The sequence below is a fragment of the Prorops nasuta genome, unplaced genomic scaffold (assembly GCF_024137725.1).
Source record: "Prorops nasuta isolate Cenicafe-Biocafe unplaced genomic scaffold, Cenicafe_Pnas_1.2 PNAS00011, whole genome shotgun sequence".
Classification (NCBI taxonomy): Eukaryota; Metazoa; Arthropoda; class Insecta; order Hymenoptera; family Bethylidae; genus Prorops; species Prorops nasuta.
In genome coordinates, this window is record NW_027116808.1 from 1,833,713 (window position 1) to 1,858,197 (window position 24,485).

The following is a 24,485-nucleotide window of genomic DNA, read 5'->3' on the forward strand; positions in this document are numbered from 1 at the left end:
CTTTGCTCTCGCTTTCGTTGAATGTTCCCTTTCAAAAAACAAAAGAAGCTCGTACTTCTCCAAAGTTCAGTATAGTCATACACGCACGCACAATTACACCTATTATTAATATTATTTCCTAATGTCTTACATTCCTGATCCTAATGCTGTATGCTAAGCAGTCTAAGCATGCTTAATGCTAAATTGTTTGCTGAATTTAAAATGCTGATCGCTGATTGGTTATAAAAATGCAGATAATCAATCAGAAATCGCCATTTTAAATTCAAAAGGACTGCAGTTTTAAAATCATCCAGACCAGAAGTGTTCATTACGCAGCTTACTCAGCAATCGCATCTGATTGGCCAGCCAAATCTCCAACCAATCAGATTCGATTACGTCACTTCGGGATACGCACGTTGCTTATCACCTGTCAATCAGTCTAGTTTCCGAATATCCACGTGGTGGTTGTCGGCGAATCGCGCGCGCCGGGTTTTTTTTTTCGTCGTAATCGCCGACAACCCATTAATTATTCGGGATTAAAAATAATTTATTACTTCATTTTAATTACGTACGTGCAGTTTCATCATTGTAATTATTCAATTTTACCCCACGGTGAAAATACTTGAACCACTGATCAAGATTTTTTATAACAATGAACAATGTGAGTTAATATAACAGATAGGTTCATTCTTTTAACGAATAGTTTAGTACGTAATGAACTATTCGTTATTATATGAATGATTTTATTTGTTATATTAACGAAATTGATCTATTGTTGTAACGAAAAATTGTTCATTGATTGATGATATTTTTCTTAGTGCGGGTTTAATTAAATTAATATAACAGTGAAATGCATAGGTTGATTGAAATAAAAGTATTTACGAACGAAATAATTCGTGTAAACAAAGATAGTGCGCGGCACGAGTGTTGTGACAGTGCAGTGTTTTGGTGCATGCCGCGGCCAAGGGCAACAGTCTCAAGGACTCTCATAGCCTGTAAGTAACATTATTTTTATTTTACAGCTAAAATAAACTGGAAAAATCAATCAAAATGATTTCATTTAATAACATAGAATTTCTTTCTTTTTGTGTGTTACAGTGGGCGACTTCACTTTGGGGTGTTAGTGCGGGAATCAAACGTCCGCGTCGCGGAGTGAAATCTTTAAACTCGCTTTTCGTAGTGACATTTTTCAATTTTCTCATCACGCAGTGCAATTTTTAAAGTTTCCGTTTTTCGCAGTAAAGGTTTTAATCTTCCGCGTCGCGCAGTGAAGTATAAAAAAATCCGCGTCGCGTCACGCCCTATTAATTCATCGCGAGTGCCATCGTCATCATATCCTGCAGCCTGCAGAGGATCATCGTTGGATTTTCGCCGAATGAGTGAGTCCCACGGGTAAAACTGTGGATTTTATTTATTTAACCTAAGAATGACCGAGAGAACCTACCGGTAGATTCCAATCGGTCCTTCTTCGGTTAAAACCATTTCTTCATTTTTTCTTGTATTTTCAGGTTTAGATTTCCGATATAGGTAGGCCCCCTAGCTTTGCGTCTTAGGTAGGCATTATAGCTTTCGGTGTTAGGCAGGCTTTTTTTCAGGTTCTTCATTGCGTTATTATATTTTGCGTGCGTGTGTTTCTTATTTCAGGTTCATCATTGCGTTAATATATTTTGCGTATATGTTTTATTTTCAGGTTCTTCATTGCGTTAACATATTTCGTGTGCGTGTGTATTTTTTTCAGGTTTAGCTTTCCGATATAGGTAGGCTTTTTAGCTTTGCGTAGTAGGTAGACTTTATAGCTTTCGGTGATAGGCAGGCTTTTTTTTCAGGTTCCTTTTTTCCCAATTTTGTTACCCTTCCTCTCCCTTCCCGGGGGTAAGAGCAAACATGCTCAGGAACGGAGTTACGCGCAACGAGTTTTGTTCGTTTTTGCTTTTTTCTTTTTAAATATACAAATTATTTTTGTTTATTAAAAGATAAATTAAAATTAGAATAAAGCAAAAACAAACAAACATATAGCCTCTGATCCGTTCAAGACCATTGTAATACCCTTCGCGAGGTGCCCCTGATTTTGCAAAAAGCAATGGATCTAGAGGAAAGAAGGTACCTCGAAAAATTTACCTTCCTCTAAAAATATTAACATCTTTGTCATCATTTCATAGAAATTCTCAATTTTAAAATAATTTGATCCTAAGGAATTTCAATATGCTGATAATTAGTAATCATCGTAGTTGCGTGCGAGTTTCTTTTGTTTTTCGAAAAGGAAATGTCAACGAAAGTGAGAGCAAAGTAATTTTTCCAATGAATCAAAGCCCTGATTTATCGGTTTCAAATTGATTTACCTCAGCAATGATGCTTTTACGGATTATATAGTATAGGATTTTTATACTTAGTTTATCTTCAAGAATATGTGGTTAAAATTAAAAACATCATTCCTGATACACCCTGTATATCTGAATCTGGGCCAACAGACTTTTGCAACGCCTCTCATAGATCGCACATCTGCCTCGCGAGATACGCCAGATTGATTTCCCTAGTACAGCGTAATAACCTGTCACACGCACACTCAATTGTCCAAAAGTAACTTTGCTATTCAACTACTCTTACCGAATAGAAAAATTCTTTAACGTGAGATTTCCTCGCTATATATAATGTCGGATTTTGATATTTCTCCCGTAAACGTTACTTTGAGGTTATGATTGATAAATCGCCGTCTGGGTGGTGACCTTAAGTTTAATTTAACGCGACAAAGTGCACGTCTGGTCGAAAACATACGGGCCGTCTGCAAGAGGGACGATATCTCGAGCTATCTGGCCGGCCGATCTGCAACGAAACCGACTATTACTTTATTAATCCTCGAAGGTAAACGGATCTGATCGTTTACGGCGAGCGCGCGACACGCCCAAATCACTTGCATTTTTACTTTCCTGATTAATGCACCGGTCCACTCATTAAATCCAAGACCTCCTTGGAAACCCTACAATACGTCTCAATTTGCATGATGAAACTCGCTCCCGTCAAAACGTATACGGACAAAGCTCCAATCAGGCGGGGGAAATCGCGATTATATCGATTAAGTAAGATTTCCTCCTCAACCTGTTTTACCGACTTAGACGCTCCGGGGATTCCCCCATGGCGAGTCGACCAATTGCTCCAATTTTCCCCTCAAAATCGCGGTCTAAAATTCAATCGGATCAACACGATCGAACAACAGAATTTTCTCGCTATCATCCACTCGCCAATTTCCAATAACGCCGTTTGACACGCATGATCATTTTTCATTGACTCCGTCAGCGCAGTCCTTGACTGATATGATAATTGCGTACTCGTTTATCGAGTCCCATCTAGCCGTGCGTCGAAACGTTCCTAAAGTTCGCTGACACCTGAGAAAACCGTCAAGGGAAAATGGATTTTTCACGCAAAAAATTCCCAAGCGACAGGATTTGCCTGGTTATTGCTTCTGACATTCCGCTCTTACGATATCACTGCATAATTCAACCATTAAGCACCGATAATTAAAAACCACTAAGCCGTTTTTCCACTATAAGTAGATAAGTTTTTCCTATATTTTAAGATTGATAAGCCCAATCTATCCCAAGTCCATTAACATACATTCATTAACAGGGAAATAAATTAATATTTACAATATTGAGACTGTACGTATGACTAATTAATGAAAAGGGTTTACGATTAATACAGGAGTAAGCCTAGTTGCTTCAACTTTTTTCAAGATGCTTGGACAGACGTTTTACGCAAGTTCTCGATTATTCCGCCACTCGTCCAAACAATCCGCGCGTCGTCGCTTCCTGTTTGCTTAATCCCGATCGTTAAGCCTTTTTCGCGACCCTGTGTTTTGCACTGGCACCAATCCAGCCGTCGGAGAAAAATGTTTCAATATAATCTCTCTCTCTCTCTCTCTCTCTCTCTCTCTCTCTCTCTCTCTGAAAAAACCGTCTTTTTATAAACCGAAAAGCTCGGCTGTAAACCTCCAATAGCGAATGTGAGAAAAACTTGAAAAATTGCCAATGTCGGTTCACGCTTCGTCCATTTTTTTCGAGACGTCTTACCATCGGTAAAATCGGTCAGGCATACTATAGTCGGTAGAAAAAAATTTTGGCAAAGCAGTGAAAGAAGGTTAGGTTACGCAAAATTTCTCTCGAGGTTTCGCACTAATGGACCGGTTCCCGAGAATTCTGACTAAGAAAGCAGCGGGTGAGACGGACGTGCAAGATTATAATTGAACGACACTGACACCGTCGTGTTAGGAGACAAGGCGAGGGGAGGGGTAGCTGTACACAGCTTGTTTCACGCTCTCGAGGATCGAAGATCTCCAGGGTCCGAGGCGAGGAGGATGGACGGCTTCCGCGACGCCATTAATCTCCGAGACAATGTCGCTTCTGCGAAGAACTGTGCGAGACAGGCTTGTTCCTTGGTGCCGCGCTGAATAACATTACGGCTCCCCCTCCCCAATTTCACCTGGTTACCTCTGCTCGGCTAATCCCGTCGTTGGGCCGAAAGGCACGTCCGACCACGCGAATGCAGTCGAGAAGAGAACAGAGTAACGCGCCCGTTCTTTGAGAGAGAAACGGCGCCCCGAATGAGCCAAGGACCGTCTCCTTCCTTTCACAATGGACGCCCGACCAAGCAACGGATGCTCAGTTTCTTTCAGCGACTAATGGCGCCCCCCGAAATGAGCCCGAACCAACCTAACCTCTCCAACGCGATACTCTGTTTTCAATGAACGACTCCTTCCTCGCTCCCCGGGCAAAAACTTCCTATCTCCTTTCACTGTGCGCCAAAGGCGCCCACCTTCCCACCTTTCCATCGACCACCAACATCCCGTGCCCTTTGTACAATGACCTTTCGCCTCTTCTCACTCTTTTCAGACCCATCAAACTACTATCCGTATGTCTCTTCTTACCGTTCAGTAACAATCGGTAACAATACTTCTCCCCCCCCCCCAACCCCTCTAAGGCCCCACCATCTTCCACAGCGCCCGTTCGAACAAAAAAAGCGACAGGAGAAAAGTGCAGAACACCGAAACACGATGCAGAGTTTTGCATTAAGAAAAATGTCGCGAGCTCATTTAACGATAATTCTGCCAACCACTGGAATCGCGATAAAAACTTCGATAGGTGGCAGCGACACTAGCGACGCGTGTGTCGTGCAGGCCGCGAGATGTCAGCTAACTCGAAAAGATCGAATCCAATTAAATTCGCGGGGGCCGACCATTAACCCTGTCGATCTCGTTTTACGCGCTGTCACGAGGCTTATCGACTAAAAACAAGACAACAAACACGCCAGGCCGAACATTCGTTTGCTCGTCCCATGTTTTATGCATACGCCGGGCCCAACCTAACCTCCACCGTGCCACGACGACGCTCCGGCAACGAAACAAAAACAAGCAAAAATCAGCAGTTTTCACTTTGAAGGCTCGGGGGAAAATAATAAGACTTTGAATTTTGTAAGATTTTTATTTACATGGGAGGATATTTAGCTGGAGTATCGTGTTTCGATTTTTTGAGAGAGGATATCGGGACGGGAGAGGTAGAGGAGAGAAAATGGCAAGTATAAGAGTATACGTGGGATGGATAATACTTCCCTGAGAGACGACGCGTAATGTACGCGACCGGTGGCGCCGGCGCCTGCATACGTTTCGTCTCGTTCAAGTATATTTATAGTATTATTATTACACTATGTTTATGCCGCATGACACAAATTCTTCAACGTCGCCGACCTGCCGATACCTAATGAATTTACACAGCCAATTATACCGACAAGCATTTTTTCACTAGAAAACCATAACTCTCTTTTACGTCCCAGTGCTTTGACAATTAATTATACGTCATACCTCCCCTTATTACGTATAATTTATTATCTTCTTTACTTTATTGTCGCATTATCGCCAGTATGAATTATTATTGATATGAAAATATTGCTGGGCAGGGAAAGTACTGATCAACAAAAAGATTGAGAAATTATTGCTTAATTGATTTTATTGGTTAAAATTGAAAAGGGAACAAGTTGAATGTGGGGAAAGTATAGTAGGATTTATATTCGGCACGTTAAACTCCCTTGTACGCATGAGTGGTTTCCAGCTCGATCTCCACTCCGGATGCCCTCGAGTCGATCTGTTCGCCTCAACGACGAGACAAGCCGGACCTCCTTCAATTTTCTCGATTAGCCACTGCCCAACCCCGTTGCACAATCAGCTACCACTACCACTAACACTACTATCAACAGCACCAGTACCAGCAGTATAAATAAACCAGCTTGGAAACACGTTCGTACTCTGACCGACTAGTTTGCCAGATGAAAACTACCATTTTCTTAGCAACGTCAATTTGCTACGTTGTATAAATCACTGATTGGTGCAAATGAACCGACAAGCTAACTGAAAATTTTCCATCACCGTTACTCCGTGAGATTATCACTTTTCTTTTCATCTCTTTCTCCATTCCGCACCGATTCCCACTCACACGATGCAATTTAACTCCCCTCGAAGATCTCTCGTTTTTTTCGGTCAATTATTGAGAATCGAGGTAGATAAGTCGTTATAAAATTTGATAGGTGGCGTGCGAGAGAAGCATCATGCACGATAGCAGAATTGCCGTTAGAACGAGAATCGCCGGAGGATTTATGATAGGCACAAGTATCAGTCCGTGAAATCCCATAAGAGATCGGAGAAAAACGCTGCTCGGCTGTTTCTTTAACCGTGGTGGCGCCAGAATCAAGTTTAGCCACTATCACTTATATGGCAAAAATCCTCGGGATTGACAATAAATGCAAAAATTGCGTCGACCTGTGTTACAGCTGTCACTTAGGATTAGACGCGATGAAAAAATAAAACTTATTACGAAAGAAAATTCTATTAGTGACAAGCAAATTGGACTGGAAAATTCAATTCGACGTATCGCGAAAAGATCGCAAGTGAATAGTCGACGCTAGTCATCGAACATAACCTTACAAAGTAAAACGTTCGCTGTCTCGCGCGAGAAGCACGTTTAACAATTACCGGATATTTTCAGCGAAGAATGAGATAACGAACGTTTGTGTTCTGTGGTTTATATCATAAATTTACTGGCGTGTAGGATGTGGTGGCTGGCGCAAGGTGGAAATTGGAGAGGTTAGGTCTGTCGGGACGCCGAGACACTGGAAGTAGTAAAGCTTGATGGCAGCACGGGCGAAAATTAATTAATCGTCGAGTTTGGTGTTGGTGAAAGTTGTATCGACGTTTATGAGGGCTATTGTTGGATTCCTTTCCAGCCAGGATAATGAGCCGGGACATGCTTTATACCCGCTGCTGCATTCCGCAAGAGTAACTCTGAGGTTAGGAACACCAGCACCATCTCTCTTTTCAAGCTACGACTCCCGATGCGGATGTTCGTGTAAATTTGTCCAGCACGAAACCTTGTCCGTTACACTTTTACCCTCACGAGCTTCGATAAATTCAATCTTTCATCGCTACGCAAAAATCTAGCGGGACACGGCTATATTGAGGTTAGAATGCCCCCTTGCTCGATCAATAATAATAAGATTTGTAATCGCTAACACGATTTTCTCGAAACAACATTTCTGCCAGGACAAAAAACTATGAGTTATTACGACTAGACGGTAGAATGTTAAACTTTACGTAGGCACGTGCGTTATTTTCCGTCGGTATAACTTATAGCCCATCAGCAGTACTTGCAAAAATATTTCAAGTGCCGTCATGCAGGACTACGCATAGAGCAATCTCTCCAACTCGCTTTAAGCTCCCTCATATTTTTCTTTCCTCGCGCCATTATTAATTTCAGCAAGATCTTTTCAAAATATTATCTCGCTCCCGATACGAAACCACTCAGGTTTTTCTCGCAGCTTTATTCCGACATTGACCTTCGCATATTCGAAGCGCTTCACCTACCAAATCATCGCCTTCATCAATTTCCATGATAAACTCTGTTCTCTCATCGTAAATCCTACCGAGATCATTACTTGAGACTCATTTTCGAGATAAAAATATCAATTTCCCTCTATCAATCAAAACAGTTCAATATTTCGAGGTTAAAAATGGATATAGGGATGACTTTTTCTACTTTTATATGTACTTGCCGTCGAGACACTACCGTGCCTCTTGATTTAAGGATTTACACGAAGAATTAAAAAATAAAAAAAATCATTTGATTTATAGCGTGGAGAATTTGAGGCGAATTAAGCTATATTCTGAGAGATAAGGAATGAAAAATTATATTTCCAATACTTACAGTCTTTTTAAGAATTCATGTGCATAAATTTGCCTGAGTGCAAGCGTTTTACTATGCGAATTCTACGGCGCATAATGCAAGATATGCAGCAGCTTGCAATGGGAATGTTGGCGCCACTGACCAACACACACATGCGCGCGTTACACGTGAGGAGGCTCGCTTGTATTCCTAGATAGCCGTACGCCACATATATCACGCGACTTTACGAGCTCGCTGCGGAATTACTTTCCTACCTGCAAATTGCTACTTTACATGGTACCCTTAACCTCGCCAAATGTTTAATTTTTCCTTTTCTTTTGTTGAACTTTTTCTCTGTTGGATTAATCGGTTAATGGACATAAAATTAAATTTTTTTAAGGGACGTTAACACGATAAAATACCGGTGGAAGGCTTGTTTTTTCAACAGGGCTAGGGGCCAATGGGATGTTACGGTAGTACCCACTTTCGTCCAATCACCACGCATCCCTGAATATTTACGTAAATTCCAATTTGACTCACTTATCAAAACAGACGAATTCACGCTTAATGACATTTTATTCCTCCCTTTTAATTTACGTTATCTTTCTCTCCCCATTTCCTCGACTATCCTAACCCATTAACAGGGTCATATAGACTGAGAATCTCATTCCATATTTCAAGCGTGTCTTTTCGTTACTTGAGCATGGATAAGGAGAATTGCGTAAGATGAAATAATATGAGAATATGCCGAAGAAAAAGTTTCTAGAACTCTATACTGAAAATTGTTTAAAAATAGTACAATGTCCAAATTTACCGATTAATTAATTTTGAGTATTATTATTTAAATCTTTTCTATATATTAATATGTAATAGAAGGATGGTGAGTAGAATATTGCGAATAGAATTGGCTAGTTTTGTTCATCATTTTTTTCATTTTGGCCAACTTTTGATTACCGACTGCATAATTGGAAAGCGCAAATGATAGTTTCAACTAGTACGTCAATCGGGTAATGGATGGCGATTGCGAAAGTGACGTTGCCAAAGTTTAAAAATCGAGGAAGATGCTGCTGGCGCCGTCTGTAAGACTCGTATCTATCATAAACAGGTCGACTACCAATTCCCTATCGTTACTTTGCACGCTCTTGATATTCTAAAAATACAAAATATTCAGGCTGCCCCTATAGTTCCATCAGGTACTCTCCCCTCATTTTATTTCTATAACCAACAGGCCTTTACGAATGATCACCAGGCATAAGATTTCTCTAAATTTGTAAACCACACGTTTTCCCTCTAGCATTTATATATCCTTTCACGTTTTTCACACTGATTGAGCACTTTTGGTCTTTTTCTTATTTAAGCAAAGGTAGAAGAAAGTAAAAACTGTATCACTCATCACTACATCGTTTTTAGTAATGATATACCATCGATCACTTTGTTGTCTTGTAAAAAAAACTCTTTTGATAGTTTGGAAATAACCTTTAATTTTACGGTTATTTAGCGAAGAAAAATTCTTTCTTATGATCAAAACTCGTAGAAATCATCTGAAGTTTTCGTCATCTTTTACTCAATTTACCACTTTCTACCAAAAAACATACAGGACTGATGCCAAAAGAGAAAAGATTTTCATAGACCGATGTTGAGCTTTCGATAAGTTTCTTCCTTATAACTTTTGTTACGTCTATAGTAAATTTAAGAGAAACAATTTTGTATGTACTGCGTTTGGAACAGTGTAACATCTCGTGGAATCCTCAATTTCAATGCACTAAAACTTTAATTTCAATACACCGATATCAAATAACCGATCACCACAGACGCTACCGTAAGCGAAATAGCGCGAATGCCGCCAATTTTCATAAATTGAAGTTGCAGCTTGCAGGAAGATGGTTCGTCGATCGTTCATTCGTTAGGTAGACTCAATGAGATCCGTGATTGGATGACAAATAGTCAAATCTGATTGGTTATCGGGATTACAATTAGCAAATGCCTTTGCTAGTGTTCTTAGTGTTGTTCATATTCAATCTATTATTGGCTTTGCGTTCAACAGATTTACTGAACGCAACCATTCAAAAAATTTGCTTGACAATTGAATTAGCCTGCTAAAACTGATTGTTTGTACATCTCATGTTTATTATTCTTCTCATCTTTATATTGACGTAAAATAACCTCCTTTTTTAAATTTTCTAGTCAGGTAACTAACGCACACTGGCAAAAGGTTAAACTGCTAACGTGAAGTTTTCCAATAAACTTAGTCTGTTTCAAACATATTTCATTGCTCCGATGGTTTTCTTCTCTGTATTCCGTAATATTCTGCACTACACGAACTTCCAGTTTATCTATAACGTAATTTCGATAATTCAACCTTTCTCAATATTTAAATAACCTACGTGTCTGTTACAATCTTTACCCTCTCTATTATTATTTCAAACTCTGTAGCCAATCCTGGTTGCAGTTTGGCACAAATATCCAGTCGAATTTATATTCGCTTGTTTGTATTTTTTAAAAATAAATAATAATTCTTTATACAAAATCAAAGTTTTTTCCGGTTAAAAAGCTTCCGGTAGAATACCTTACTTCTGTATTATTACAGTAACTGCAAGAGAAATGATTTATACTCGGTCGGTAAGCACTAGGAATGGTTATAATCGAGGAAAGGCCAATAGTCGATTAGAATAATTAATTGAAAAGAGATTTTTATCTCTATATCTGTTTCTATTTCAGATACGGTGCTCCGATGTTGCAAATGATGTAAATAAGTTTTGCAGCGAAGGTTAGATGTGGGAAAATGTCACGACACTGAGGTCAGGCATAGGGGCCAAGTAATATGTATATACGCAAGTCGCGAGTATTTATAACCCATTTACTACTAAATGTTGAGGTAACCAAGCAGATTCACTGTCCAATAAATCTGCCATAACGAAATTTCAACCTAAGTTACGTCATTCTCGTGATTCCCCTAAGAAAGAAACAGATTAGTTGGCAATGGGTAGCAAAGAATTTTATTCCGGAGGCTTTTATTCCAATGGTTAACCTTACACACGTAATTAGCATTGAAATAGACCTGTAAGACAATAATTCTAAATGACAGTGTCATTGCTTGTGGCGTTTTGCCTTGCGACGTACCGATCTAGCTTCTAGCCGAGCCATAAGAAATTGCAGGATGATGGATGTTATATGCGCAGTCTTCGTATGCAGTTAAACGAAAAGTAATCGTGCCACAATAAAACAACCTATTATCTCTCCCAGCATGGAGGATTATCATTCATTTACAAAGACACAATCCAATTTCAATGACAAATAACACATACTACATAAAGCACAATTACAGTATATTTCACAAATTGTTAAACATTCATACATAATTATACGAATTTTCGCGTATGACGGAAAAGGCGTTTCAACATTATCGGGAATCGCGATGATTTTGTGAAAACCAATGTATTCAATGGAAAGGAAAAAAATATTAGGACACCAGAGGACATGCAAAAAGAGTAGGATTCAGAGCATTCCTGGCATAGCGCCAGGTTGTTATCTTCCTCGGATTTAATAATTGCGAGGCCTATCTCCTGCTCTCCCATGACGCGAAATTAATCATTTATCTATCCTTCTCTTTTCTCTCCGCTTCAACAATTCTTCCCTCCCTCCCATATTTTATCTATTATATTTCTACTTTTTTTTCTTATTTTTTGCATCTGAATAACGCACACCATGTTTACTGCACAATTTCGGAATGTCACGGCAGTTTAATTTACCTTGTTCAGGCGGAATAAATAACTGACTGCTTTTACACTGAGAAAGAGAGAGAAAGAGAGAGAGAAAGAGAAATATTATATATATATAATACGTATATGATTATCTCGCTATCGAATGGTGGTTGCTGGCGCTGGTGATCGACATTCGGCGCTTCAACATTATCTAATAACGAGACGGTCATCTTTCCTTTTATTTATTTAGCGTCACGTATTTCCTTTTTTCAAATTTCGTTATGATTGGGAAACTTAAAAGAGATTTTATATATATAGTTGTATATATATATATATATGTATAAAATAAACAGGTAAAATTTGTTTTTCTTCCACTTTGTTTTCCTTCGTAACTAGAAACAAGTCATTGCACCGTCAGTTATCATTCTCTAGAAACTGTCTTGTATAAACTGATGGGCTGATGCAAAGTTTGTAATGTAGTGGACAGAGCAACATTTTTTCATCTATTGATCACATTTTATCGTATTTATATAATGTAATATACAATATGCAGCTACATTATGATATCAGCATGTCCAAAGCATTCAAACTGACAACACCCGTGGATACTTGTTTTTGTTCTTAAAACGATTTTTTTCTCAAAAGTTATTAAATAATCAATTAAACAATGTGTATATTGTATGTTTCAGATTTCGATACTTTAATACAATTACTCTCAAGTTTTCCACTTTCTTTGTGGTATCTCTGTGTAAAAAGTGTAACTATAATGCTAATATAATTATAATAATAATAATAATTATAAGAATAAGTTGCACAAGGCAATAGTCCTGTGTGGCCGTTTGTGTGTTTACGGCCGCATTCCCATTCCTCTCCCCCCGCCTCAACCGTCCGACCAAAACTCTTCTGGCACAGTGATAACTTTCAATAAAATTCCCACCCTACAGTCAAAAACCCCGAAGAGCTTGTAGTTTTCACTTAATATTATCAATTTTATAATATTACTCATTCATGGGGGGATAGGTGTGCAGCTTTTTTGTATGATGTTAATGTAGCAACTGTGTGTTGACAGGATAACTTTCCGATTAGCGATTGGCATTTTTGAGCTGATTGGAGAGCCAATCAAGACCTTCATAAAGACCATCTCCACTCGTAGCACACGTTGCTTGAATATACCAATTGCGATTACGAAGCGAATGCAGGCCCAATTTATCAGTGATTTCTGCTGCATTCATCGCGTTTGGAAGGTCCTAAAAACATTGATTCATCTGTATTTATCTAATCCTTTTACATTTACTTATGTAGAATATTACAAAATTAATTTTGCAGATATTTACTTGTTTATTAGCAAATATTAGAAGTACAGCATCTCTAAGCTCATCTTCGGCCAACATTCTTGTTAGTTCTTCCCGTGCCTCTCCAATACGTTCCCTATCGTTACTGTCTACAACGAAAATTAACCCCTAAAAGTAAAGAAAAAAAGTTTTTAATTATTATATACATTTTTAGTTATATTAGTATATTTGGGACATATCTGAAACACTTTCCCATACCTGTGTATTCTGAAAATAGTGTCGCCACAAAGGCCTGATTTTGTCTTGGCCACCTACATCCCATACAGTAAAACTAATATTTTTATACTCAACTGTTTCTACATTGAAGCCTGTAAAATACAATAATGATTTCTTAGTATACATGTTAATGAAAAAAGATTGAAATAGCAATTTAAAAGGGACTTGCCTATAGTGGGAATTGTTGTAACAATTTCCCCTAATTTTAATTTGTACAGTATTGTGGTTTTACCAGCTGCATCTAGTCCTACCATCAAAATTCTCATTTCCTTTTTGCCAAAAAGGCCTTTAAATAACGTTGCAAACATATTCCCCATGGTTAGTCTTATTTAGGTACCTGAAAATTAAAAAACATACTTTTTTTAACAGAACTTATGCTGAATAGTAAATTTTTTATTTTTACTATTCCCCTCTTCTCTTTATCTAATTTCTTAATCGATTCCGTTAGCTTTTTGACATAAACAAGACCATAACTAATTTGTAGTCTAAGAAATGACTCGCCTTACTTATGAGTTTATGAAGTAAACTCATGTAAACCCTTGCCACAAGTGTTAAAAGATGACTCATGACTGCCTTCTCAGAAATCAAAAATTAAATTCAATATCAGTGTTACACTGAGTTCAATTATTAAATTAATTTGCCAAATCTGACGGCTCAGTTATAGATTTTGTGGCTCAGAATATGACTATGTATCCATATGGACAAAAAAAAAGGAATAAATTTTTGGCACAATTGTAAATTTGGATAAAATTGCGTAGCAGAGTAGATATGCATCGTTGCGATGCAAAAGTTATAAAAATAAAATGATCTATATAAAAATTAATGTACGAAGATGCGCGCAGGATTTTAACACTGTCAATAGGATGTACTGAGATAATCTGAGCAAAACTTAAACAAGTGTAAAATGGATAAGAAAAAAGAGTGACAGAAAACTAAAAGTTGCAGTGAAAAAATTTAACGGAGACACGAGACGGTCACGCCAGCCGCTATTGATTCTAATACATCGCTATGATTATCGTATTATCATACCCTCGGGGATCAATTTAGGATGCTTGTCCGGCTCTCTGGAAACTTCTTAAATTCTATCAAAAATTCAAAAGGTTAATAACGAGATACTGCAAACGGGGCGAGGTATCTTGTGTGGTTTGTAAAGCCACTGCGTACACCCGGTTGCCTGTCACCTTCGACCTACTCCCTAGCAAATAACCAAAGGTTTTCCGTTCAAACCTCTGTTATTTGCGTACTACGCACAACAATCGTCTGCCCGATCAATCTCTCGTTTCAACAGTTCGACACACGCTTTACTTACGTTTCAGTAAAAAAGATTATTTTCACGAGAAACGATAAAACATAAAACCAACACTCTCGAAAAGTACCGTATGTCAAAATGGCGGACGTGGAAAGGACTCATGCCTTATGCCACGTATAGGGCACACAAAATTTTACCATTGGTTAGATCCAGTCAGATCGGTCACGTGACCACCGGAACCTTTTGCTTATTTTGCGAACGTCCCGATGGTCGTCCCAGTGGCCATCTCCACTGTCGCGTCGCGTTCTCAAAACTTACTCTCTCTCTGATTAACTCTGAATCGTCTCTGTGTGATCCATACTGATCTTCTCTTATTCTTTCACTTCCATACCATCCTTACTTATTATTTTTTTACACAATTACTATGCACTCTTTCTCTTTACAATCGCAAATAGATTTGTAGAAAATACAAAGCAGTAAAAAGCGAAAATATACTCTTCAGATTTTAGATTCATAAAATTAACGCATATTTTCAATTAAATTTAGGGACACAACTCCATTTAAAAAAAGTCATGAATAATCTTCAATGACCTTTAATAATACAATAAAGGCTATGTCATACATATGTCTATCATCTCTTTGCTACCTTTTAAATCTTACAATTTTTGTCTGAAATATTATATATTTTTATTATTTATTTTTCGAGATATTTATTAAGAGGCCGATTAAAATGGGACACCCTGTATTCCCGATAACGCAGAACACTTTCTCCTGTATATTTATTCGACAAAATTGTGGATAAAACCATAGATGGCACTACAACAAGATTGTATATTTTCAAAAATTCCTTTGCCAACAATGTCCTTCACTGAAATTATAATTGTAATATAATATGATATAATTAAATATACGTATCGAGAGAAATTAAAACAGAATTTTAAAATAAATTCTTAATATTTATTTATATAATATTTACATCAGGTATTAAGAGCTAATTTCAGGGGAAACATCTAATATACCTGGCAAATTTTAAGTTCCAGAGAGTGGGGTTTTTTATTAATTAGTATGGGAATTAGTTGACAAATTATTTGAATGATTTAAATGACGTAGGTAACGTTCCTTCGAATTCCGTTTGGATTCCATACTTTAGATTCTAGATATGGCTGTGTTACGCAGAGCTCTACATCGGTCTTAATTTTCTGCTACTCGTCGCTGCCAAGGTACAAATGTGCAATTATACTTGAAAATTAGATTGTCAGATTATAAGAGATTTTCAATAACGGTTGAAATTGATACGTTCGTCATGAAAATTATTCAATTGTTGCAAGTTTTACCTAAATTACAATACACCTGCTCCAATGTCTTGACCTATAAATTCCTTTATAACCAATAATATTTCAATTTTCGCTATTTTTCTGCTTCATCAATTAGTATTACTTATTAATACTGTATAGTCTTATCTTTTTAAAATATCCCTGTATGTGTGTGTGTTGATCAGCTATGTGGGAGCTAATTAATGATATGTTTATGTAAGTGCATTTGTGATACAGTAATTGTCATGAGTAGGTTAAAACTGTAATTGAATACTTTCACGAAAAAACATGCTTTCGAATTTTTCATAAATAACCGTGATCGATCAATTTTTTCTATATCTCCTATATTTGTATGTGAAAAGAAAATTAAATTTTAAAAGTCAACTGTAAGAAAAATATATTACTGTACACTTTAAGCTGTTTCTAATTAGTAATTTTTTATATTCAAGGCTCAATTGATGGATTTACATCATATTTTGTAATGTGCCTTTAAACACCCTATAGTGAAACAATAATTGAACTATGACGACAAAACTGACATCTGCCAAACACTTATAACCAAAGGTATGGCTATGTTTTCTAAGTTATTGTTTACATATTTATGTAATAAAATAATACATTTTTTTATTTTAGCTTTATTGTTTCTTCCATAAAAGTGGCTGTGCTCTATTTATTCAATGTCAATTTTAAATGTATATAACTTTCTACTGAATACTCAAATAAATTAATCTTCTAAATTTTTTAACAAAAGAATGAGAAACAAAGTTTTTAAGATGAGTAATTCATGATACAATTGTTTTAGTTCATTTTAATTCTTTCTACAAAATCTAATTCTATAATGAATAACCAATGATAGAAGATAAATGTACTCTATGCAATAAATATATTAGATAACGAAGAAATTTCTACACATATTAGTAAAAAAAATAAAGTAGCAAAATGATGGAAAGTGCAGAATATGAGATGATTAGGAATATGACACTTCTCTTTTTCCTGGAAAGATTGATGGAAAAAGGTGGGCCTAGGACATTACATGATTTAAGTTGTCAATTTGGTGCTAAAGGCTTCACCAAGGAAATGCGGCAAATAGCTGGTGGATCACAGAATGGCCTAAAGAATTTTTTAGCTCAATATCCATTTCTCTTTTATATTGACAATGACTTTGTTTCTGTAAATACTTTTCAATCAGTTGTGGAAGAGGATAATGGATCTTATAAAGGGAGCGGTAAGCGTGATTATGCAAGAGAAGCAGTAGAATATTTCTCAGAGAAATTGTTACAATATGGACCAGGTACAGAAGTGCCTATTAAAAGTCTCCTTGGTCACAGATCGCAAGCTTCACCAGAAGTTCGACATATTTCTGGACAGCAATACAGGCAATTTAGAGAATTTCTACTAAAATTTCCAGATGATTTTGTAGTAATAGACTATAATGTTATATTGAAAAAATTCGAAGGTATGAAAGCTGAGCCCTTCCATGAATTGGAACCTGAAACTCCTGTTGATCCAGAAGTGACAAATAATTTGCTAGATTTCTTTGCACAATGCATTGAACAGAAAGGTCCAATTCTTGTAGATCAGCTATTCAAAATGGTAGCAGATAAGTTTTCACTAGAAGCATATACATCTTTATTCAAGAATTCACAGGATTTGGCAGTTTTTGTGAAAATGTATCCAGATGCTTTTCATGTTCAAAGCAATCTAGTTACTTTAATAAGCAAGCGATTTCTAAATACAGAGGCAACAGGCAAACAAGCTGCCATTAAACAAAATCAAACAAATAATATCAATAATGTTCCACATTCATCTGAGACATATGGAAGTAACCACCAAGAACTCCAACAAATAACAAAATATGTGAATAATAGTGCCCCTACAAAAGTCCCATCTGTAAATTCAGTACAAAACAACTACATCCATCAAAATGACAGTAATAATTCATCACCACCAATTAGCTTACAACAACAAACTCTAAAACAACGAATAAACACACTTCTCATGAAAACCATTGCTGACAATACAGAGAGAGATAAAAATTTGCAAATGGGACAGGTTGGAGATGCTTGGAAAGCAAAGATTCTCCAGCAAACAAAAGTTATAATAAAGCCATGGGATAGCTTGAAATTGGTACAGGATATAATGAATCCAAAGAAGCCATCACCGGATGGAAAAATTGTAGTATCTTTTGATTGTGAGGGTGTAAATCTTGGTATGAATGGAAATTTGACTGTTCTTCAGATTGCCACTATGACAGGTCAATCCTATGTATTCGATTTAATTAAATGTCCAAGTCTAGTTCATGCTGGTGGCTTAAAAACTCTTTTGGAGCATCCTGATATTGTCAAGGTGATCCATGACTGTAGAAATGATAGTGTTACCCTTTACAATCAGTATAAGATTATTTTACAGAATGTATTTGACACACAGGTAATTAAATTATGCTAACAATATTATTGACTCTCTTAACTTCTCGTTTTATTCTACAGGTTGCTCACGCTGTGCTCCAATTTCAAGAAACGGGAAATCCTGTACATAAAGTTAGAAATGTTAATTTAAACACATTGTGCGAGCAGTATGGTGCGCCGTGCAATCTTTTGAAGGACCAAATAAAAAACATTTACCGTAAAGATCGAAGATATTGGTCACGAAGACCGATGACACGCGATATGCTGATCTATGCTAGCAGCGACGTTCTAGCTCTTATTCCACAGGTGTACACAGCAATGTCGAAGTAATGATGGATATCTTATTAAAAGAGCTACAAATGCTAATAGTTCATAATTAATTAATATGAAATGTGGAATTTTTAGGCTTATCAAACCCGAGGCTCAAGAGTTGTTTGATATGTTGTGCGAGGAGCAAGTTTTGATGCTTATCAAACCAGAAGAAATAAAAGCAAGAAAGAGACAGCGAAAGATGAAAATGGAAGTGGCAGATTTAAGAAGACGAATGGATAAAATGACCAATAAAAATATTGTCCTTAGCAATCGAGAGATACGTCTTCTTTACCATTTGGACCTTACTCCAGAGGAAAAAGAAAGATTGAAAGCAAGCAGCGAGAAGGTGGCAAAGAAGCTAGAAAAATATGAGAGTTTAGGACAGTGTAAATGTGATAGCAGCGATGATGAAGATGACGATGATGATGAAAAACCTGAAGATACGGAACACTGTAGCTTAGAGAGTTGCAATTCAGAGAATTCCAGCTCTGGTATGATTTTACTGTTCAAATTAAACATGCTGTCAAAGAATAAATTAAACCATTATTAATTTTTTTTTTTTTATTTAGGAGGAATATTATCTCCGAGAAACCCGGACTCTTTGAGTTTAACGGAATCCATGCAAATGCTTGATGAAATTTTGTCAGATGGAAGAATGGATAAATTCGAGAGAATTGATAAACTGGAAGCTATCTTATCAGCAATTACAGGCTCAACAGATAATGAGTTGGTATCGAATAGTTTAGATGCATCGCCAAATAAGTGTGATACGTGCACTTGTCAAACGAAAGGTCCTGGAATTAATGCGGCATGCCAAACACTCAGCACAGGTGATATAGGAATCACCAAAGTATTTCTACAAGAACAGACCGAATGTAAAAAACTATCGGACCGTGTAAAAGATTAGTTATAGCTATTAAGGTTATTATATGCCATTAACAATTTTCATTCTAATAAGCAGGCATATTTTTATCAATTGGAACAATGAAAATGCATGAATGAAGTAAAAGCCTTGACTATTCTATCGGAAAAAGCTACTAGATTGATTGCAAAAAATAAGGAATATTGTAAAAAAAATTAATAGTTTTTATAAAATATTATTTTCGTAAAGTGGATAATAAGAATTAATAAGCAAATCTTCAGGGCTCGATTGTAAAATACAGAGAGCTAGGAATTGTTAGATTCATTTTCAAAATCTGTGAAAGCAGATTTTTTGACAAAATGAAAGCTTTTTATACAACGGTACTATTGTACGTGCATTGTTAAAAGGAGATTACCTTCCTTAACGAATGTATAAGAAAGCGATAATCACGATTGAACATAAAATATTTCGAGCTGCATTGATTTCTTTGCAGGTTGTACAAAGTATTTCAAATAGAAATCAATCTCAATCTACATATTTAATTTGTCAATATTCACGGGTAGAAGGATCTTCGGATATTAAAAAGTATGATGGAATTAATATTTAAATAGTTTGCTTGTTTAATAACAACGTGAAAACCGAATCATGTTAATGACAAACTTCTAACAATAATCAAAAAATTAAAACAGGGGGTAACCTGTCCAATAAATAGATGAACATTTCGCCAAAAAAATAGTTATCACATGATATAAATTTTGTTGAAATGAAAACTATCTCAATTTTTTTATTTTATGAACAATATATTTAGCTGTTAATACATATTGATTACCTTCTAAATTTATTTAAAATTTTAATATTTACTATTAGTCAAATTGTCTATCTATTGATGCTTTTGTTTATTTGTCAATTTTATTTTTTACAATCTATTTCAAATTATTTCTATTCTGTTGAATTATTTTTTATTCGATTGATTAATAATTTTGTTTTTTTAATTTCGTCATTTGTTTTTGAAAATGGCATTATATTTTAAATATGCAGACCCGATGTACAACAAAGTGTTACGCCGTCTATTTATCGGGCATGTTATCCTATAAGAGAAAAGAAAGATTTGTTTTTACTTTTGCTTTAAAAAAAATATATATTATTTGTACATAACATATCGAGGTCGTTTTGAAAATATTAAGTTATTATTTAAAGAATTATTGATTAAAAAGTTAATGATTTTCAAATAGTTTCTATGCTTTATTAAAATAATTTAATTTTATTTTTGATGGCCATTTACTGCAACCCTGTAAAATACAGTATATATTTTTCGAACTTTTAAGCCTTGCTTTTATCACTTTATAATACTCAGTCAATTCTAAAGTTAGGGTGTTAATGTTTTGTTTGTATTTGTCTTATACTGTACTTTATCTTGTGCTAAATTAGACAGCATTGCCATTATGTATTGTAAAAATAATTATGATACCCATATAACTACATCAAGCTGTCAAAACGATTGCCATTGTAACAACAAACTTGGATTTATTTTACAATAAGTCTCGATAATTGTACATTATATAAATTTATACAGGATAACAATTAAGCTATAAATAATAAAAATGAGTTCATCAAGTACTAATAACTAATAATGTTATTTAGTAACGTTATCTTAAATGAAAGATTTGTATTTAATAAATAAAATGTTGAAGAAATATAATAAGCACATTCGGCGTTTATTTTCTTCAGTACTGTTTATAAAAACTTACAGAGGCAGTGATACTTCAATTACTACTATTGGCTCTACCTAGATCAAAGTTATAATTCGAATTCGCTTTTCTCAAAAGTTCTGAAGCTTCGCCAACTGGAAAATCAATAAGTGTACATTGAAATTGATCTTGAAATGCATTTTTGAGCAAAGGAAAAACATCTTCAATAGTAACTTGAGCGTTGAGCTCTCTACTGATACTGGTTACTCCCTTTCCTTCAATTCCACATGGCACAATGTGACTAAACCAATGAATATCTGTATTACAATTCAATGCTAATCCGTGGGTCGTAATATAACGACTACCATGAATTCCAATTGCACATATCTTTTTGTCGTCTACCCAAACGCCAGTGTCAGGAGACGTTTCTCCTTTAATACCGTACTCGGCGCACAACCTAATGATCATTTTTTCTATTTGACAAACATACCATTTGATACTTGGTACAAAATGTTTCAAGTTTAAAATCGGGTACACCACTAATTGTCCTGGTCCATGAAATGTTATAAGTCCCCCTCTATTAGTTTTGTAAAATTCTGCACCTAATTCTTTTAATTTTTTCTCCTCCTCTTCTGTGTAACCTTTGTTTCGAATTCCCACTGTGTACACTGGATTATGCTCCAGAAAAACTACTGTATCATAATTATTATTTATATTACTTTTGTGTGCATTTGCCAATAGTTGTTGCAAATGCAGTCCTGATCCATAATGGAATCTTCCAGCCCATAGAACTTTCACTAATCTTGACATGATACTTATACTTTTCTATTCTAAAAACTTTTATTGCAACCAGCATAATCTCTTTTTGCACTACTAGACAGTAATTACAAAATCTTCCTTCTTTTCAGTAAATTCTTTCTTCTCCTGTTCTTCAATAGTTATATGGAGTAATAAGGAGATCTGAAAGGTGTTCTATAATAAGTATTTTTTCTTTAAATATATTCATACTGTTTTTGGTGAACTTACATAAGCATCAGTGGCTGCATACAATCGTTGAGCATCACTTAGTGGATGTAAATGCCACTTGCTCATTCTTACTTTTTTATCTTTGTTAATCTTTTTCTTTAACTAAAAGTAATATTTTTATTAAAAATTTTACACTTTTCAGTATACTGTAGCTATTTAATTTACTAACCAAATAAGCAGTTAGACGTTCTAAGCTCCATCTGCAAGACCTACTTAACACCCTATTTGCGTAGACACCACAGTCAATGCAATTATTTCCAACAATTTTTTCAGCAGGAAATTCTTTAAAATCTCTACCTACTTTCCAAATATCACTGAAGATTTAAAGGTTTTATTATATAATTAGTATGCATCTTTTAAAAAAGAAAACAAAACAATTATATCAATAAATATTGTATTAACTTACTTTTTTATATTAACACCTACCAACCTAACTTTTGGGTGACTTAAGAGAATAATGAAAGAGACTGGTAATTTCTTTAGATCATAAACATGCAACAAATGGCAAATTTTATCCGATAAGCAGATTTGTACTAGAGCAGTTTTACCACTACCAGTCTGAAAACTAAAAGGCCATTCTACATCAAATCCAACAGGAACAATGCTACTGTCGTTTTTCTCCACTTCTTCACTATAATAAAAATAAATTAAAATTATTTATATAGCTTTAAAAATAAAATATATACATACATCAATTTATCACAAATTGAAGCAATTTCATTAAAGTCATTAGTATAATTAATAATTCCATTGAATAATGCAGAGGGTAGATTTGATATATCAGGCTCTCTTTCAGGTTTGATCCTCTGTTTAGATTCAACCTTTAATTTACAAATTTCATAAATAACATCTTTAACCAATTTCATGCATTCAGCTTTAAAGCCTTTTTGGGCTTAAAACTGTGGGAAAAAATATTAATGATAGATTTTCTACATACTTGTGGTAAAAATCTTGGTGAACGTCGCAAATTTTCCCCCAACTTTACATTTATCTAAAAATATTTCGATAAATAGTGTTTATTTCATATTTTTTATCCACGATGCTTAAAAATATGCTCTAAAAATCTTCAACGAATACTAACCTCTTTCTGATTTTTTACTGCACCCGGTGTCGTCATCGTAACGAATAAATCACTCTTTGATAAAAATTTCACGTTTTCTCCACGTGTATGAAAAACTAAAATAAAACTCAATAAAACTTGAAAAAATTATTAAAAACCTATTTGAAGATATATTTAGCTTTCACGAATGAACGAGTTTTCGCAGCTAAAACGAAAACAAGCCAGTTGTGCAGTTTCCCGCCAAGAAATGCAACGGTTTAGGGCCAGTTTTCCATCCATTGGTAAACGTCTGGCTGGACTCTGGGTAACTTTATCCGTTTGATAAAGCTTGAAATTGTATAGAGTTTACTACAGTTTGTAATTTTTACCACGCAAATAAATTTTACCAATAGGTAAAAGGACTGGCCCTTTTAGTGAAGCTAAGAAGAATAAACATTTGATTTGGGAAACATTACATGGATAAGCATAAAAATTCATAAATAATCCCAACAATTAGTTGAACAAAAGGTTAATTATAATTAAAGAAATCGATAGAAACTGAATGGCGAGCGTGAAAATATTTGCACGAAGCCCGTAATTGGAATTGAGTATATATTGCGGGAAAGTTTGGTTAGTCGAATCCTTCCTGAATAGATATTAGTAAACAGTTATAATAAGGATAATATAAATGATCTAGTAAATCTCTTTATACAAACAGTAGCACACCAGTTTTAAACGGATATATTTACTTTTAAGGCCACAATCCGTGGGAAAATTGAGGGAAAGCTAAGAAACTTTAGGCTTTTATAATATTCGAGAATTTTTTAATTGGGGCGAAATTCGATTAGCGAATATAAAAGAATTATAAAATGAAAATAGAGCGACTGTATTGGAATTGAAGGAATTTTCTTGAAAAAGATAGGATTTTCCTTTCTGCGTTATAAATCGAATATCACTTTCCCCATTCATTTCTCCATCTTAACAGTGAGAGTACCCAAGCTCTATCATCCGTGTCAAATGTACAAGTTTTTTTACTCCTTGGACTATGCATACTTGGGCTGATTTATCGAGATTTCTGCCGATCGTCTCTCGCGACGATTGAAAAATCGATAAAATGAGACGAGGGACTTAAATTATAGAGAAGC

The 24,485-nt window shown here is 35.6% G+C and overlaps 4 protein-coding genes across 8 annotated transcripts; 1 reads left to right on the plus strand and 3 right to left on the minus strand.

Annotated features, from left to right (window-relative positions):
* Positions 1–11,486: 11,486 nt before the first annotated feature.
* On the minus strand, positions 11,487–14,876 carry Arf79F (ADP-ribosylation factor 1). The gene is made up of 5 exons (XM_066733958.1): positions 14,756–14,876; positions 13,616–13,783; positions 13,429–13,538; positions 13,213–13,338; positions 11,487–13,125 (listed from the first exon to the last, which is right to left on the minus strand). Exons 2-5 carry the CDS (start codon positions 13,761–13,763, stop codon positions 12,961–12,963), a joined length of 549 nt encoding a protein of 182 aa, XP_066590055.1. The 5' UTR covers positions 13,764–13,783; positions 14,756–14,876; the 3' UTR covers positions 11,487–12,960.
* Positions 14,877–15,776: 900 nt separating this feature from the next.
* On the plus strand, positions 15,777–19,632 carry egl (Egl_like_exo domain-containing protein). Of its 4 annotated transcripts, none has more exons than XM_066734271.1 (6): positions 15,777–15,915; positions 16,458–16,572; positions 16,642–18,435; positions 18,495–18,739; positions 18,819–19,216; positions 19,295–19,632. In XM_066734271.1, the coding sequence occupies exons 3-6, from the start codon at positions 16,948–16,950 to the stop codon at positions 19,630–19,632; spliced, it is 2,469 nt and encodes an 822-aa protein (XP_066590368.1). In that variant the 5' UTR covers positions 15,777–15,915; positions 16,458–16,572; positions 16,642–16,947. The 4 variants fall into 4 exon arrangements, with proteins under 4 accessions (XP_066590368.1, XP_066590370.1, XP_066590369.1 ...); XM_066734273.1 differs by lacking the exon at positions 15,777–15,915 and adding an exon at positions 16,105–16,224; XM_066734272.1 differs by lacking the exon at positions 15,777–15,915 and adding an exon at positions 16,262–16,394.
* Positions 19,633–20,533: 901 nt separating this feature from the next.
* Positions 20,534–22,085, minus strand: Lipt2 (Lipoyl(octanoyl) transferase 2). The gene is made up of 2 exons (XM_066734288.1): positions 21,336–22,085; positions 20,534–20,675 (listed from the first exon to the last, which is right to left on the minus strand). The coding sequence occupies exon 1, from the start codon at positions 22,083–22,085 to the stop codon at positions 21,351–21,353; it is 735 nt and encodes a 244-aa protein (XP_066590385.1). The 3' UTR covers positions 20,534–20,675; positions 21,336–21,350.
* Positions 22,086–22,095: 10 nt separating this feature from the next.
* WRNexo (WRN exonuclease) lies at positions 22,096–24,474 on the minus strand. Of its 2 annotated transcripts, XM_066734287.1 has the most exons (8): positions 24,335–24,366; positions 23,383–23,477; positions 23,239–23,292; positions 22,992–23,122; positions 22,708–22,932; positions 22,471–22,615; positions 22,302–22,403; positions 22,096–22,235 (listed from the first exon to the last, which is right to left on the minus strand). In XM_066734287.1, exons 2-8 carry the CDS (start codon positions 23,416–23,418, stop codon positions 22,149–22,151), a joined length of 780 nt encoding a protein of 259 aa, XP_066590384.1. In that variant the 5' UTR covers positions 23,419–23,477; positions 24,335–24,366; the 3' UTR covers positions 22,096–22,148. The 2 variants fall into 2 exon arrangements, with proteins under 2 accessions (XP_066590384.1, XP_066590383.1); XM_066734286.1 differs by having other exon boundaries at positions 23,383–24,474.
* Positions 24,475–24,485: the final 11 nt, after the last annotated feature.